Source organism: Rhinatrema bivittatum, chromosome 1 (genome assembly GCF_901001135.1).
Source record: "Rhinatrema bivittatum chromosome 1, aRhiBiv1.1, whole genome shotgun sequence".
Classification (NCBI taxonomy): domain Eukaryota; kingdom Metazoa; phylum Chordata; class Amphibia; order Gymnophiona; family Rhinatrematidae; genus Rhinatrema; species Rhinatrema bivittatum.
This window is the reverse complement of record NC_042615.1, coordinates 278946158-278960625: the sequence shown is the minus strand read 5'-3', so window position 1 is coordinate 278960625 and position 14468 is coordinate 278946158. Positions and strand designations below refer to the sequence as shown.

At 42.7% G+C, this 14468-nt stretch overlaps 1 protein-coding gene across 3 annotated transcripts in view; it reads right to left on the bottom strand.

Annotated features, from left to right (window-relative positions):
* Nucleotides 1-14468, bottom strand: part of TTC31 (tetratricopeptide repeat domain 31) — a 167312-nt gene that overhangs the window by 12556 nt on the left and 140288 nt on the right. For all 3 annotated transcript variants that reach the window (XM_029595609.1, XM_029595600.1, XM_029595618.1), the window contains one exon: nt 528-637. In XM_029595609.1, coding sequence (XP_029451469.1) covers nt 528-637 — 110 coding nt within the window. The remainder of the gene's footprint in view (nt 1-527; nt 638-14468) is intronic.

The following is a 14468-nucleotide window of genomic DNA, read 5'->3' as shown; positions in this document are numbered from 1 at the left end:
ATGCATGCCTTCTCATGGGTCAATATAATAAGGTGGACTTGGCAGAGCGCATACTTTTAATCCACAGTTCTACAAAATCTTTACTGCCCATGCAGCAAGGAGTTTTGCCAACAGCTGGGATTTTATGCATACAACACACACACACACACACACCCCCTCCTGAATTTGAAGCCCCCTTTAATGCAGTCACAGAAGACATGGAATATATATATACATACACACACATATGTATGACGTGGAGCACCTGCAGAAACCCTGATCCCACTTCAGGGATCAAGACATAATTCAAGGAAAAAAAAACCATAGAAAGAGCTAGCACAATAACTTATTAGTATGTGAAAAAAATTATGGTATTTATCTGGTACGCTAGTACAAGTGTGGGAGTAGAGCAATTTTGGAGGATTTGTCTGCTCCACCTTTTGAGTCAGGTGAAATAAGGTATTATACCCCTTGTGCTCACTTAGCACACCACACATCCCAAGCTCAGTCACACCACAGTCTCGATCCAAGACACAGGGCAGACGTACTTTGGCAGAGGTTTCTGTGCCTGGTTGGTCCACACATTCCCAGGATTCGTGTTTGCATGTTCAGGATTCCTCAGTTGCAGTACAAACTTGGTTCCTTCCATTTCAGCACCCTGTCAAGAAAGCATGAAAAGCTCCGGGATCATATGTACTTTCATCCAGTTTTTGGTTTCCAAGGCCACACCTTCCTTCCCTTCAACTGCCTTCTAATCTCTAGATCTACTTTCAAAACTATACACTAAAGTCGGGTTGGTTCCAAGGTTTTCCCTCTGCAAAAAAAGGGTTCAAGGTGCATGCACATGAAAAGTGCAGTCAAGACATGCAATATCTACAGGATTTGGATTACATTTTAGATTTAATTACTTGTTTTTCCATACCTGAGCTCAAGGAGAGTTACAAATTCAGGTAAAATAGACATTTCCCTGCCCAGGACATTTTGCATGAATGGGTTCCCTTCCCTCTCCTGTCCCCCCCTCAAAAGGCCAACCACTTGCAGAGACCTCCTGTGACTGTCAGCAAACTGATGCACCCTTGAAATCTGCTTCCAGGGTTGCTCTTGGTCTAACTACTAGGTGTCATTGTGGTCAGAGCTGTTGGTGCCACAGTTGAGACGGCAAACAAGCATGCATCTAAATGGGGACATATATCCAGGTCTGCTGCTTGGCAATACAGAGCACTAATCCACTGGAAACATCAGGCCTCACAGTCATTAAGTAACTTCTCATGTCCTGCATTTATGAGAAAGGTCTTCAATAACTTGATTGTCCTGAGTCCGCTGCAACATCAGGACTATAACAATCTGTAAACAGAATTCAAACAGGTATCACTAGACCAGCAATTCTCAACTGGTGTGTCGCACTGCCCCAGTTATGCTTCCCTCTTCCTGCCCCCGCGGGCCAATGGGAACCCTCCTCCCTTCTTCCCTGACTTCGGTGGTCTCTCCCCCCTTGTGGTACAGAATTGCCGAAAATTAACAGATTTTCACTTGTTGGCCATTTAGATCGTGTCCGTATGATATCGAGGTATAGAAATGAGGGGTAACAAGACTGTTCTCCCAGATGCAGGTAGGTTTGCCAGGCGAGGAGAGGAGCTCCGCAGTTAAGCTGCCTTCACCATCAGTGACATCACTTCCTCCCCTATTTTATAGGTATTTTAATTGTTGGATGTTATTCTGTTCATCAGCTGTTTTGTAACATTTATTAGTATAGCTTTACTATTATTTCTGTGTGGGGCTCAATAGCAGCTGGGCTTGCTCTGTTTTCCTAATAGGAGGTGTATTAGTGTTTAGGGCCTGGTTTAATATTTGTAATGTTTTCATAGATAGGGTTGTTACTGTTTGAGTGTGTTCCATAATGTAAGGGCGGATTAGTTTGTGGGCATTATTGCAGATCCTGGGACTATGTTAGGTGCTATAGTTCTCTTTCCATTTCTCCAGGTTTGCACTGCATGCAGAGTGGCTTTCTTGGGTTTCCATTCCATTTGCTGTATCTATATTTACCATTTGTGGTCATTCTGTACTTGGTAAAAGGTCAGTTTTGTGTGTGTGACTGAGGTGAGATATTTTGCTAGCATGTAGGCATTTGTATCAGTCTTATTTGTTGTGTTTTCTCAATAGGAAATGCATTAGTGGTAAATTAATGTCTTTTCATAAGAAGGGCTATTGTGCCTGGTAGTAGAGGGAGTTTGTTATGCTTTTACTGAGATGTCACCAGAACCAAAAATCTTTTTTTATGTATGGTGAGTTATAAGGGTTATGCCTTAGTTTTGCTCTGCACTCATTGCTGGGGGGCGTCGACGGGGTTCCTTTGGATGCAGAGTGTATGTTTACATTTAGCTCCATGACAGTCACATGATCAGTGTGTCACGCATGTGAGAACCATCTGTCAGGTGTGTCCCGACCGCAAAAAGATTAAGAAGCACTGTATTAGATACAGAGTATAAGAACATAAAAACATAAGTTACTGACATACTGGGTCAGGCCACTACATCTACTGGCTCACCTTTATCCACATGTTTATTAACTCCTTCAAAATAATGAAGCAGATTTGTGAGGCAAGACTTGCCTTGGGTAAAGCCATGCTGACTTTGTTCCATTAAACCATGTCTTTCTATATGCTCTGTGATTTTGATCTTTAGAATAGTTTCCACTATTTTTCCTGGCACTGAAGTCAGGCTCACTGGTCTGTATTTTCCTGGATCATCCCCGCAGCCCTTTTTAAATATTGGGGTTAGATTAGCCACCCTCCAGTCTTCAGGTACAATGGATGATTTTAATGATAGGTTACAAATTTTAACTAATAGATCTGAAATTTCATTTCTGAGTTCCTTCAAAACCTTGGTGTGCATAACATCCAGTCCAGGTGACTTATTTGTTTAAACAGTTTATATATACTGGGTTGGTTTTTTTTTTACTGAGGAGTAGTCAAAACTTTTACAAAAAAAATGTTAAAAATGAATGAACATCATCAAATTACAATACAGTACCAAAAACTTGTGGGAAAGAGGGGAGGGGAGGGAGATCAGAGTAAACTAAACAAGAGAGACAATATCTGGTGCTTGAAAATTACCAAGAATTGTTTCTGGTAAACACGCAATCTGGCCAACTACATCTTCCAGATTCACAGTGATTTGGTTCAGTTCGTCTGACTCATCACCCTTGAAAACCATCTCTGGAACTGGTATCTCCCCAACATCGTCATTAGTGGCTGCGCTAGGGACACACAATATGTCCCTAGCGCAGCCACTAATTTATAAACCATGTCAGGTGCCCATAGGTTGTGGATTTGCGTGCATTAGGAAAACAGGCATTCACAACATGATCGCCCGTTTTACCACACACTGTTACTGCATCAGCCCTTCAGTTTCCTATCCTTTAGCCAGGTACCAATCCATAATAGGACATTCCTTCCTATTTCATGACTTTTACATTTATTTATTAAAAACATTTATAGCCTGCACTATCGCCTGTTGTAAGTAGGTTACACATTTACAAACTTAATGAATTAACATAAAAAACAAACAAGTACAACGCAATGAGCACATTTTCAGTCAGCATTACCCCTACCTCAGCCGAATATCAAGAATCTGTATGTATTACAGCCACACTCAAAATCGCCAAAGGCTTGCTGAAATAAGTATGCTTTTTTGAAACCTGATTATAGCTGTCTCAATTTTAAGCTCTTCAGGCAATTCATTCTCTCCCATGATTCTGATAGGCGAACCTGCCAAATCGAGGGCACAACAAATTCTGCGATGATGATCTCAAAACACACATTGGTTGATAGATAGATCTTTAATACTGAATTAAAGCAATTGGAAGCTAGGCCATGAACAGCCTTAGACTAGCAGTATGATTTAAAAAACTTACCAATTAATAGGTAACCTATGCAACCTAAACATAGGAGCAATATGCCCCCGCATACTTGCACTATGACTCTTGCTGCGTCATTTTGCAAAACCTGGATTAAGGCAAACCACCATATAAAGCATTATAATAAATCAAGCATAGAAATCACCAATGCATACAGGTGAGTTCTTAAATCAGTTTCTGAACGTAAGGGTTTTAAATGTCTCAATAACTGAGGCTTGTAAAAGGCATTTCTTACCACATTCTTAATCTGATGACCGAGTGATAAAAGTAAAATCCATTAAGAATCTCAAATACTGGACTTGAATAGGGATCACTAATTTCACCCCATCGAAAAGAAAGCGAGCAGGGACCTCTGGAGGTGGGAACCTCCACAAGAGAAGAATCTCTGTCTTCCTGATAATTAAAATGAGCCTATTCTCTGTCAACCAATCTCTGATAGAACAAAGACATGGAGACTCATGCATCAGTCACAGCTGATTCAATCGGCAAATAAAAACTGTACATCACTGGCATAAATCCTACCACCAACATCAAAATTTGTAAGGAACTGGCATAAAGGAATTATATGTACATTAAATAGAATGGCAGATAATGCCGAACACCAGTATCCAGCTTAAACCAGAAGACATGGATGCACCCAAAACTACATGCTGAAAATGATCATCAAAAAATAATCAAACCAGGTTAAGATTATACATCAATTTCTCTCAAATGATAAGAGTAAGACTGAACAATTCAGAGTATCAAACACAGGAAATACATCCAATAAAAATCAGAAAAAAAATTTGTCCCATTATCGAAGTTGTGACAAAAAAACAAAACTCAAAAGCAGCATTTTAGTGTACATGCTGCACAAAAACCAAACTGATAATCAAGCAGACTTTGTTCTTGAATATAATCATACAGCTGCTTCAACAACATTTTCTAAATCTCTGGCAAAAAAAGCAGGATTGAAATCAGCAGGTAGGTTGCACAGTGTGCCAAATCTAAATCAACTTGTTTGAAAAAACAGGATGTACAGTAGCTGTTTTGAACAATCAAGTGATATAACCTTCAGACAAAAGCATTCACAAAACACATAAGGAAAAATCAATCAATTCATCACTTACTACTCCATTTACCGGCCTTGGTTCTCCAACTCTCCTGCCTTTCCTTCTCTATCTCGCATTTTACTCCCAGTTCCTCGCACCCCTGTTATATGCAACTATTATTCTTTTCCATATTACCCATGTTATATGTAAACCGATATGATATCTCTTGATGAATGTCAGTCAAAAAAAACCAAACCTTAAATAAATAATACTGGAACATTAGAACATGGTGCAAAAAGTATCATTTAGATTAACAACAATCCAAATAATCTTATCCTTCAAAACTTCCTCAAACTGTTCCCATTTCCTATCATCAGAAATAGTGAAATCGGAAGAAAGGGCATTCACGTTATGAAAAAATGAAGCAAAATGCTTGCTTTTCTCAGGTAAAAAATAATAATTCTTTCCCTTCTCAGAAGATGTTAAACATCTTGCAACGTAAAACAACTCAGAGACCTATTAGATGCAGTCCTTATACAAGAGTAGTAGTATCCCTTTTTGAATTTATCCACTAAAGTTCTGAATTCAAATACGGATCCAAACTCACTGCTGTTTTCACCAATAGCGTTCATAACGTCTAAGGCAGGGGAGGCCAACTCCAGTCCTCAAAAGCTACAAACAGGCCTAGTTTTCAAGATATCCACACTGAATATGCATGAGACAGATTTGTATACATTGGAGGCAGTGCATGCAAATCTATTTCATGCATATTCATTATGGATATCCTGAAAATCAGACCTGTTTGTGGCTCCTGAGGTCAAGATTTGGCCATCCCTGGTCTAAGGTGATGTTTGAACAAAAACAATTCATGACAAGTCCATGGGGCACCCTGCTTTTTTTTTTTTTTTTTAATAACTTTTCAGGTACATACAAAATATGATATACTTAGGAAATACGTATAAGCCAATATGAAACATTAAATAAGCAAAAAAAAAGTTATCATTGGCTTATTACATGGTTAATAAATCAACCTAAGAGGGGGGCTGTATATGAGGAGTACAGAGGAAACAAAAAGAAGAAAAAGCATAATCCCAAATAAACAGAGCTGCTTGAAAATTACCAAAAATATTGGAACTTTATGGATTTAGAGCTAAGTAGTAGATGAATCGAAGAAGGCTCTCAGTTGGTTCTGGGGCGAAAAAAAAAATATAACCCTGCCTTTCTTAACTATAGATTTACAAGGTTATTTTAATAGGAAAGTAGCCCCTGAGGAAATAGTTTGTCTCGTAGCCAAGAAACCTTTTCTCCTTTCTTGTGTAATTTTTGAAATATCAGGAAACATTCGTACATTAGAACCATGAAAAGGAGAATTTAAATGACGAAAATAACAGGACATTCATTTACTAATGTCTTGATCAGCTATCAATGAGACAAGTAAGGTAGTATGATCAATGATTTCAATGCCAGATGATTCCAAAAAGGTAGTAAGATTTTACATAGCCAAAGAAATTCCTCCAGGATCCATTGGTGGGCGTCTTTCCACTGAAGTAATAGGTAGAAAGTACACTTTATTAATCAAGGGAAGCTCTGCCTCTGGAATAAGAAGTACTTCCCGAAGATATTTCTCAAAGGTAATTAATGGAAGCTCTCCCATAATCCTGTGAAAATTAATCAGTCTAAGATTCAGACGTCGATTCCAGTTATCCATTAATTGAAGCCTCTTAGATAAAGCTAATCTATCTTTAACCGTAGCCACATTAAAACTTTGAATTTGTTGGATATCTGTTTCCATTTTGGCTACAAAGGACTTCAAAGTATGGAGAGAATTCTCCTGAGCTTTGATTTTAGAATTCAAAGACACAGTAAGTAAGTCCATTTTATATTACAAAGATTTAACTGCCATTGAAAGCCCAGCAGTTAGCTCTCATAAAGTATCCAAAGTGACCATCGCAGGTTTAATTGGAGGTATCATAAGCTCACCCAATGTAGAGGGGGCACCATCAGGGCACCCAGTGATCGGGGGGGGGGGGGGGGGGGGGGCTGAGGGCAACCTCTTCCCCAGGCGAAAGTGGCTCTTCTCCAACCAGAATCACAGTGGGGGGAAACCCCTCCGATAGTTGCAGCTCTGAGAGCCATAAAGGTGGTGATCAAAGGCTGTTCTGTAAGCTGAGTAGAGAGAGAGGGAAAACCCTCACTTTGCTTTTCCATTTAGGCGGCATAATTACAGAAGTAATAGTTGAGAGGAAAGTCTCCTAAACATGGTTCCATTCAGGATGCCATCTTGCCCCCAAGTAACCCAATTTTTTTTTTTAATTTAATATTCTTTTTGGCACTTCAACGCAATTTCATTCAGGTACTGTAGGCATTTCCCTATCTCCACAGGGCTTGCAATCTAACTTTGTACCTGAGGCAATGGAGAGTGAGATGACTTGCCCAAGGTCACAAGGAGCACCAATGGTATTTGAATTCTGGCTTTCCTGGTTGTAGCCCACTGCTGTAACCACTAGGCTACACCTCCATTTTTTTTTTCTAACTTTATCATTTTTTTAAACAGTTAACAAGTTAAAGCACTTGACAAGAAATGGTATAAAGAGACCAATACAAATTAGAAGAAAAAAAAATATCAAGTATTACATAAATCTCATTAATACCCTTTTAGACCACCAAAAAGGAGGGTATTCCAATTGAAATATATAACCTTATTAATGAGATATATAACCTTATTAATGAGATTTATGTAATACTTGATATTTTTTTCTTCTAATTTGTATGGTTCTCTTTATACCATTTCTTGTCAAGTGCTTTAACTTGTTAACTGTTTAAAAAAATGATAAAGTTAAAAAAAAAAAAAATGGAGGTGTAGCCTAGTGGTTAGAGCAGTGGGCTACAACCAGGAAAGCCAGAATTCAAATACCATTGGTGCTAATATAGATATACAAGCCACCCCATGCTAAAGTGTTGAACTCTCTAAATCCTTGTGTCGGAACAGAATATTTAAGAGCTAGTCACAATGGAAGATGAATCCTGTATTATTCTATCATTTAAAAGAGAGTTTAGCGTGCTTGATAACACATTTACAAGGAAAATATAATCAGAAAACAGCGTCCAAGCTAACTACTGCAGGGCATATTATCAGGAAACGCTTCCTTTTTAACTGTGTTACTTTAGCAACATCCGGAAACATTCGGATCTTATATCCTAAGAACATTATATCTCTTTCAGAAAAACATTTTTAATACAAAGTCCCGAACTGAGACCAAGGCAAAAGTAATAATTAGTGTTGAAGATGTTATTCCTTCTTCCTTTGAACTCTCTAGGAAGGAGGACAGATGAGATATCAATTGGAGCAATATCTGCAGACCATTATTCGATTGAGATGATATTTTATTTGGCAGGTAATAATAAATTTTGGAAATAGGTGGAGGCAGATTATCTTTAATGGATAATACTTCTGAGAAATATCTACGAAACATCTCAACTGGTGTTGTAAACGTTTTCTTAGGAAGATTTAAAATCCTAAGATTGCATCATCGAATGTTATTCTTCAGATTTTCCATTTTATTCTGCAGAAACAAATGACCAGCTGAAATAGTACTTACAGATTTTTGCATAATTGTCCCCCTAGGACTCCAAAGCATCCACTTGAGCTTTAATATAAAAAACTTGGGACTGAGAGGAATTAAATGTATTAGCCAAATCACATTGTTGAGAAACAAATTGAGAAACTTGGTTTGAGATATTTGCAATAGCTTCCCAGATTACATCTAAAGTAATATTAGGAGGTTTTATTAAAGGAACAGTTATTACCTCTGAAGCAAGCACTGTAGATTACCCAGCTGTCTAAATTATTGGGGAAATATTCGGCAGAGATTAATTTCCCTTGTTGAACCGGCAAACAACTCCTCCTGCTTGCTCCTCCATGCTGGCCCCCTCCCAAAGCTGTTACTGCCGGCTGATTTCGATCATCTCTGTGCAACGGGAGCAGACTGCTCACATCAGCTTCTCCCGCCAGGGGGCCAGGCTGAGGAGGAACCTGATACGGTTCCGGCGAAAAGGATGACTCTGGGTCTCGGACCGACAGCAATGGAATACCACTCTGCTGTCCTCCCAAGGACGACTTCATGGAACCCTATAAAACAGCGAACCATCCGAAGCTTTGGGGAATGCTCTAGCCCTTCTTTTCCTCTTCCCCATGTTACAGGTGCTCCAAAAAGTATAAGAAGAAATTTAGGGGGAATAAGGCGAGCTCGGAGCGTAGCAAATTAGTGTGCAGCCATCTCAGAATCCCCACCTCCATTTTTTTTTTTTTTTTTTAAAGCACCACCTCCTCCAAAGCATTATGCAATGTCTCCTGCAATTTAGTTACCATCAAATCTATATCATTAACAGGAAAATTTTTTACCAAATTTTCATTCCTGGAATACCATGGATCATTCCAGATACATGGGTTTTTCATCTCTACCAGCAGATGGAGACAGAAGAAAAAAAATGTACTTACACTCAGGTCGATACTCTAAGGCCGCGGTAGAAAGAGTGCGGCAGTGCCTGACGCACCATCGATCCCCGCAAGCACAGTTCTCTTCACCTACCGCTCGATACTCTCTTCTAATTGCATGCAAATGCATGCCGCGTCTGCGAAGTGTTAGGGAAGCGTTAGGCCCGCGCAACCCATTTTACTGTACAGAGCGCCTGTACAGTATCCTGGGTGTTCGGGCCTAACGCTTCACGGCCACGCTGGTATCTGTCATTTCAAATGTCATTTGAAATGACAGATACCAGGAAGTCGGGATTGCCGTCCCCTCTCCCCTCCTCCCGAAGCAAAAAAAAAGTTGCGAGAGAGAGAGGGGAGAGGACAGCAATCCTACGCTCGGTGACTTACTTTTGCAGCCCCCCTCCGGACATCGGACGACCTCTCCTGCCTCCAGCTGCTCGCGAAGATGGACGCCTGCACGGCCGCTGAAGACGTGACGTCACATGCCTGACGCCAAACGTCGTGACGTCACGTCTTCAGCGGCCGTGCAGGCGTCCATCTTCGCGAGCAGCTGGAGGCAGGAGAGGTCGTCCGATGTCCGGAGGGGGCTGCAAAAGTAAGTCGCTTCGCCGCTTTACACTGCCAGTCCCTTCTTCCCTCCTCCCGGAGCAAGGCTGCTTTTCGCGCCCTGCTTCGGGAGGAGGGGAGGGGGAACTGGCACGGGGGAAACCATGATGTCCGGAGGAGGGGGGCTGCAAAAGTAAGTCGCCGAGCGTAGGATTGCCGTCCTCTCCCCTCTCTTTCGCAACTTTTTTTTTCGCCTTTTTTTTTTTCTTCGGGAGGAGTGGGGAGGACTGGGGCTGCCCCGGAGGCCAGCATCCATGGACGCGGCCAGGGCAGGTGAGAGGGGGCTGGAGGAAAGCTTGCCGCCTACCCTTACCCCTGCCTCTAACGCAGGGGTAGGCGGTAAGTTAGCAGGTTAAACACGGGGCAAAATGGCAGCGATAGTCGGGGCGCGCGTTACAGTATCGGAGGGGAATAGCTAATTCCTTCATTATACAGCTAATTCGTTCATTTACATGTCATATACATGTTGCGTGCGGAAAGGGTTATGCGTCTGTTTTAAGAAGCGCTAAGGACGCGTGAAACTGGAGACTGTATCGCTGGATCGCCTTGCGCGTTCGAATTGTGCGCTCCCAGCATGTTACAGACGGGAAATCTTCAACTGCACCTTACAGTATCGACCTGACTGTTACTTAAGATAGCATGCCATCTGCAGTCCCTCAGTATGACCTGTATCCAAGCCAAGATGAGATTCAAACTAAAACCTAACTTCATTCCCCATAAACCGAGCAGGGGAAATGAATGAGCCCTATCAAACTGAACCCCTTTCATCCAAACAGGGATGGAAAACTTCTGAACCACAAAAACATTTCTCCACTATTTACATAGAGAGATCAGCATTTCCAGAGAGGGCGGAACTCTGGACTGATCTTTGGTATTGCAGGAACGAAAGTTAGCAGGTCAGAACCAATTTTGTTTTCTTGTTCACACCTCAGATCAGTCCTGATGCATGGGATGTATCCAAGCTCCCCTAAACCGGGCAGGAATCTGAAAGACCAGCTTGTAGCATATTCTCCAAAATCAGTCTTTTCCAGTGCCCAAAGATCTAGTTGGCAATGTCTGGTGAAAGTGTGTAGCAAAGACCAAGTCACCGCCCAATATATTTCCTGCGAAGAAACACTCTGCCCAGGAAGGCGCCTGGCCCTAGTAGAATGTGCATTCAGACAGTCGTGAATCAACTGCCCTTTGCAAATAAACACTGATACAATTGCCTCATTCAGCCTCTGCGCAATTGTAGCCTTGGAAGCCTTTCACCCTTTCTTTGCTCCACTAAACAGAATGAAAAGGCGATAGGAACTCCTAAAATCTTTGGTGACCTTGAGATATCACAACAAGGCCCGACAGACATCCAACAAATGAAGCTCTCTCACATGTGGAGGCACCACATCCAAATTCCGAAAGGCAGAGAGTTTCACTGTCTGAGGTGAAATGCAGAGACCTCTTTCAGTAAAAAGGAAGGTACCTTACGAGACACCCCATTGTCCGAAAAATGAAGAAAAGGATCCAGACAAGGACAAGGCCTGAAGTTCTGAAATCCTCCTGGCTGAAAAAATTGCCACCAGGAAGACCACCTACAGGGTAAGATTCTTCAATGAATTGTGTCTCAATGGCTTGAACAGAAATCCACAGAGGACACTCAGTACAAAGTTCTGGTTCTGTGAGGGGCACATTCTGTGTACCAGGGAAACCAAAAGCTTCACCCCTGTTAAAAAAAAAAAAAGACCACATCCAGATGCGAAGCCAGGGATATCCTATGCACTTTACCTTGAAAGCAGCCTAAAACTGACATCTGAACTTTAAGGGAGTTATAAGCAAGATCTTTCACTAGGCCCCTCTGCAAAAAGATTAAAACGTGAGGCACTGATACTCGCACATGCTCAAGACCTTCCTCGAAACACCGTGCCTCAAACACTCTCCACTCCTGACATAATCCAAGGAAGTGGAAGGCTCCTAGCCTGTAGTAAAGTAGCAATGACCTCTTCTGAATAACCCTTCATTTGCAGATGATTCCTTTCAAAAGACAGGCCGTGAGACAAAAGCGAGAAGATTGGTCCCTGACAAATCAACTTTTGAAATGCCAGAGTCTTAGGGGACCATCCACCGTGAGATTTACCAGATCTGCAAACCGTGGCCATTCCGGAGCCACAAGGATCACCCTTCCCAGATGTCTCTCAAGAGGGGTCGCATCACTCTTCCTATCAGAGGCCACAGTGGGAAAATGTGTAACAGAATCCCCACTGGCCGTGGGAGGACCAGAGCATCGAGCTCCTCTGATCAGACCTCTCGCCTACAACTGAAAAAGCAGCTTGCCTTGGCATTCTGTCTCGGTGCCATCAGGTCCAGCTGAGGGCCACCCCACCTGGCTCAAAGGAAATCCATCACCTTTGCTAACAGCTTCCATTTCCTTTGAGTCCAACACCTGCTGGTTGAGAGACTGCCTGCACACTGTCCACCCCGGCCACATGGTATGCAGCCAGGTGTTCCGCCCAACTGAAAAGCTCCTGAGCCTCCTGAACATGTTCCCCCTGGGCGATTGATACAGGCTGTCATAGTCACATTGTCAGACAAGGCTCACAACACACAATCTCGTAATCAGAGAAGAGAGCAATGCCACGTGAACCGCCCTTTTCTCTAAGCAATTGATAGACCATGACACCTCTCTGTCACTGACTACCAACCTTGAGCTGTTTGCCCTTGGCAAATGCCCCCCTCCTCTCAACCCTTCAGGCTGGCACACTACCACCCAATCTGTGATCTCCAACTCTACTCCTTGCTCCAAATTAGCCCAAGAAAGACACCACAAGAGATTGGACCCTGAAGCGGTAGCAGAAACTGGAATTCCTTCAACTGCAGATTCCAGCATGACAAAAGAACCCTCTGAAGAGGCTGCATATGTGCGAACACCCAGGGAACCAGATCTAGTGTAGATGCCACAGAACCCAGGACCTGCAAATAATCCCTTACTCTGGATATCGAGAACTATAATAAGTGGTGGACCCTTGTCTGCAACTTCATTACCCTGTTTGCCATGAGGAACAACTTGCCTCACTTGTGTCGAAATGAGCCCCCAGATACTCCAGCGACTGGGTTGGTACCAGACTGCTCTTTGCTAGATTCACCACCCAGCTCAGGGTCTGCAAGCTCTGCATGACCCACTGTACCACCTATTGACATAGGGCCTTCAACTGTGCCCAAATGAGCCAGTTGTCCAGATAAGGGTGAACTAAGATTCCTTCCTTCCGCAGGGCTGCAGGTTACCACCACCACCACTTTGGTGAAGGAGGAAGCATACAAAACTGAAAATAATCTCAGGACCATAAGTCACAGGAATTGTTGATATTCTGTTCTGATGGATATGTGCAGATTAGCTCCTATCAAATTCAATGATGCCAGGAACTCCCCCCTTTGCGAACCGCTGCTATTACAGATCAGAGTTTATATTGAAACATGGCATCTGGAGAGCTGCACTGACCTTTTTCAGATCTAGAATGGGCTGGAAGATGCCTTCCTTCTCCAGAACCACAAAACAGATGGAATACCTTCCTATTCCTCATTCCCTTGGGGGGATGTGAACTATCACCTTCAGGTGCCTTAGCCGATCTAAAGTGGTGCAAACCACCTCTCTTTGGATGTGGATATGCAAGGAAAGGTCATGTAAGCTTCTCGAACTGGCCAAGCAAATTCTAAAGCATAGCTGTCTCTCATCACTTCCAGGACCCACTGATCTGTAGTGATCTTGGTCCACGCTTTGTAGAAAAGGGCTAGTCTTCCTCGGATGACTTCCAGGGAAGAGTGAACCAGCCTCGTTTCATTGCGTGGTTTTGCTTCCTCCGGTCCCTTGACCGGAGCTGTCACGGGCTAGTCAATGTGGACTTCGAAAGGACTGCATCTTATCGGAACCTTACTACTGAGCAGAGGGCGATCCCTTACTGGGATGATATCTCCTTGTCTCTTGAAACCACAACAGAGGCAAGCAGCTTTTCTGGCTTCCTTTCTGCTTATCATCTGGCAACTTATGCCCCTTTTGACTCTCCCCCGGTGTTTCACCAGCTGTTCCAGATCCTCTCCAAATAATAGCTAGCCTTTAAAAGGGAAATTACCCAGCTGCGACTTGGACCAGACATCCGCTGACCAATTCTGCAATCAAAGAAGCCTTCTGGTACACAGCCAATACCATAATCCTGGTGGACGTAAGAAGCAAGTCATATAACAAGTCTGCCACATAGGCCACCTCTGCCTCTATGCGCTCAGTCTGCTTGATGGCAGCCACATACCCTTATGCTGCAAATGCTGCACCCATCGTAAAATGGCTCATTACATAAAGCTATTACAGACTGCTGCCTGGATGCTTAAAGCTGAAAACTCAAACATCCTCTTGAGATGGATCTCCAACTTCCAAAACTGTACGTCCCTCAATGTGGCAGACCCTGCTACCAGAATGCTGGTTT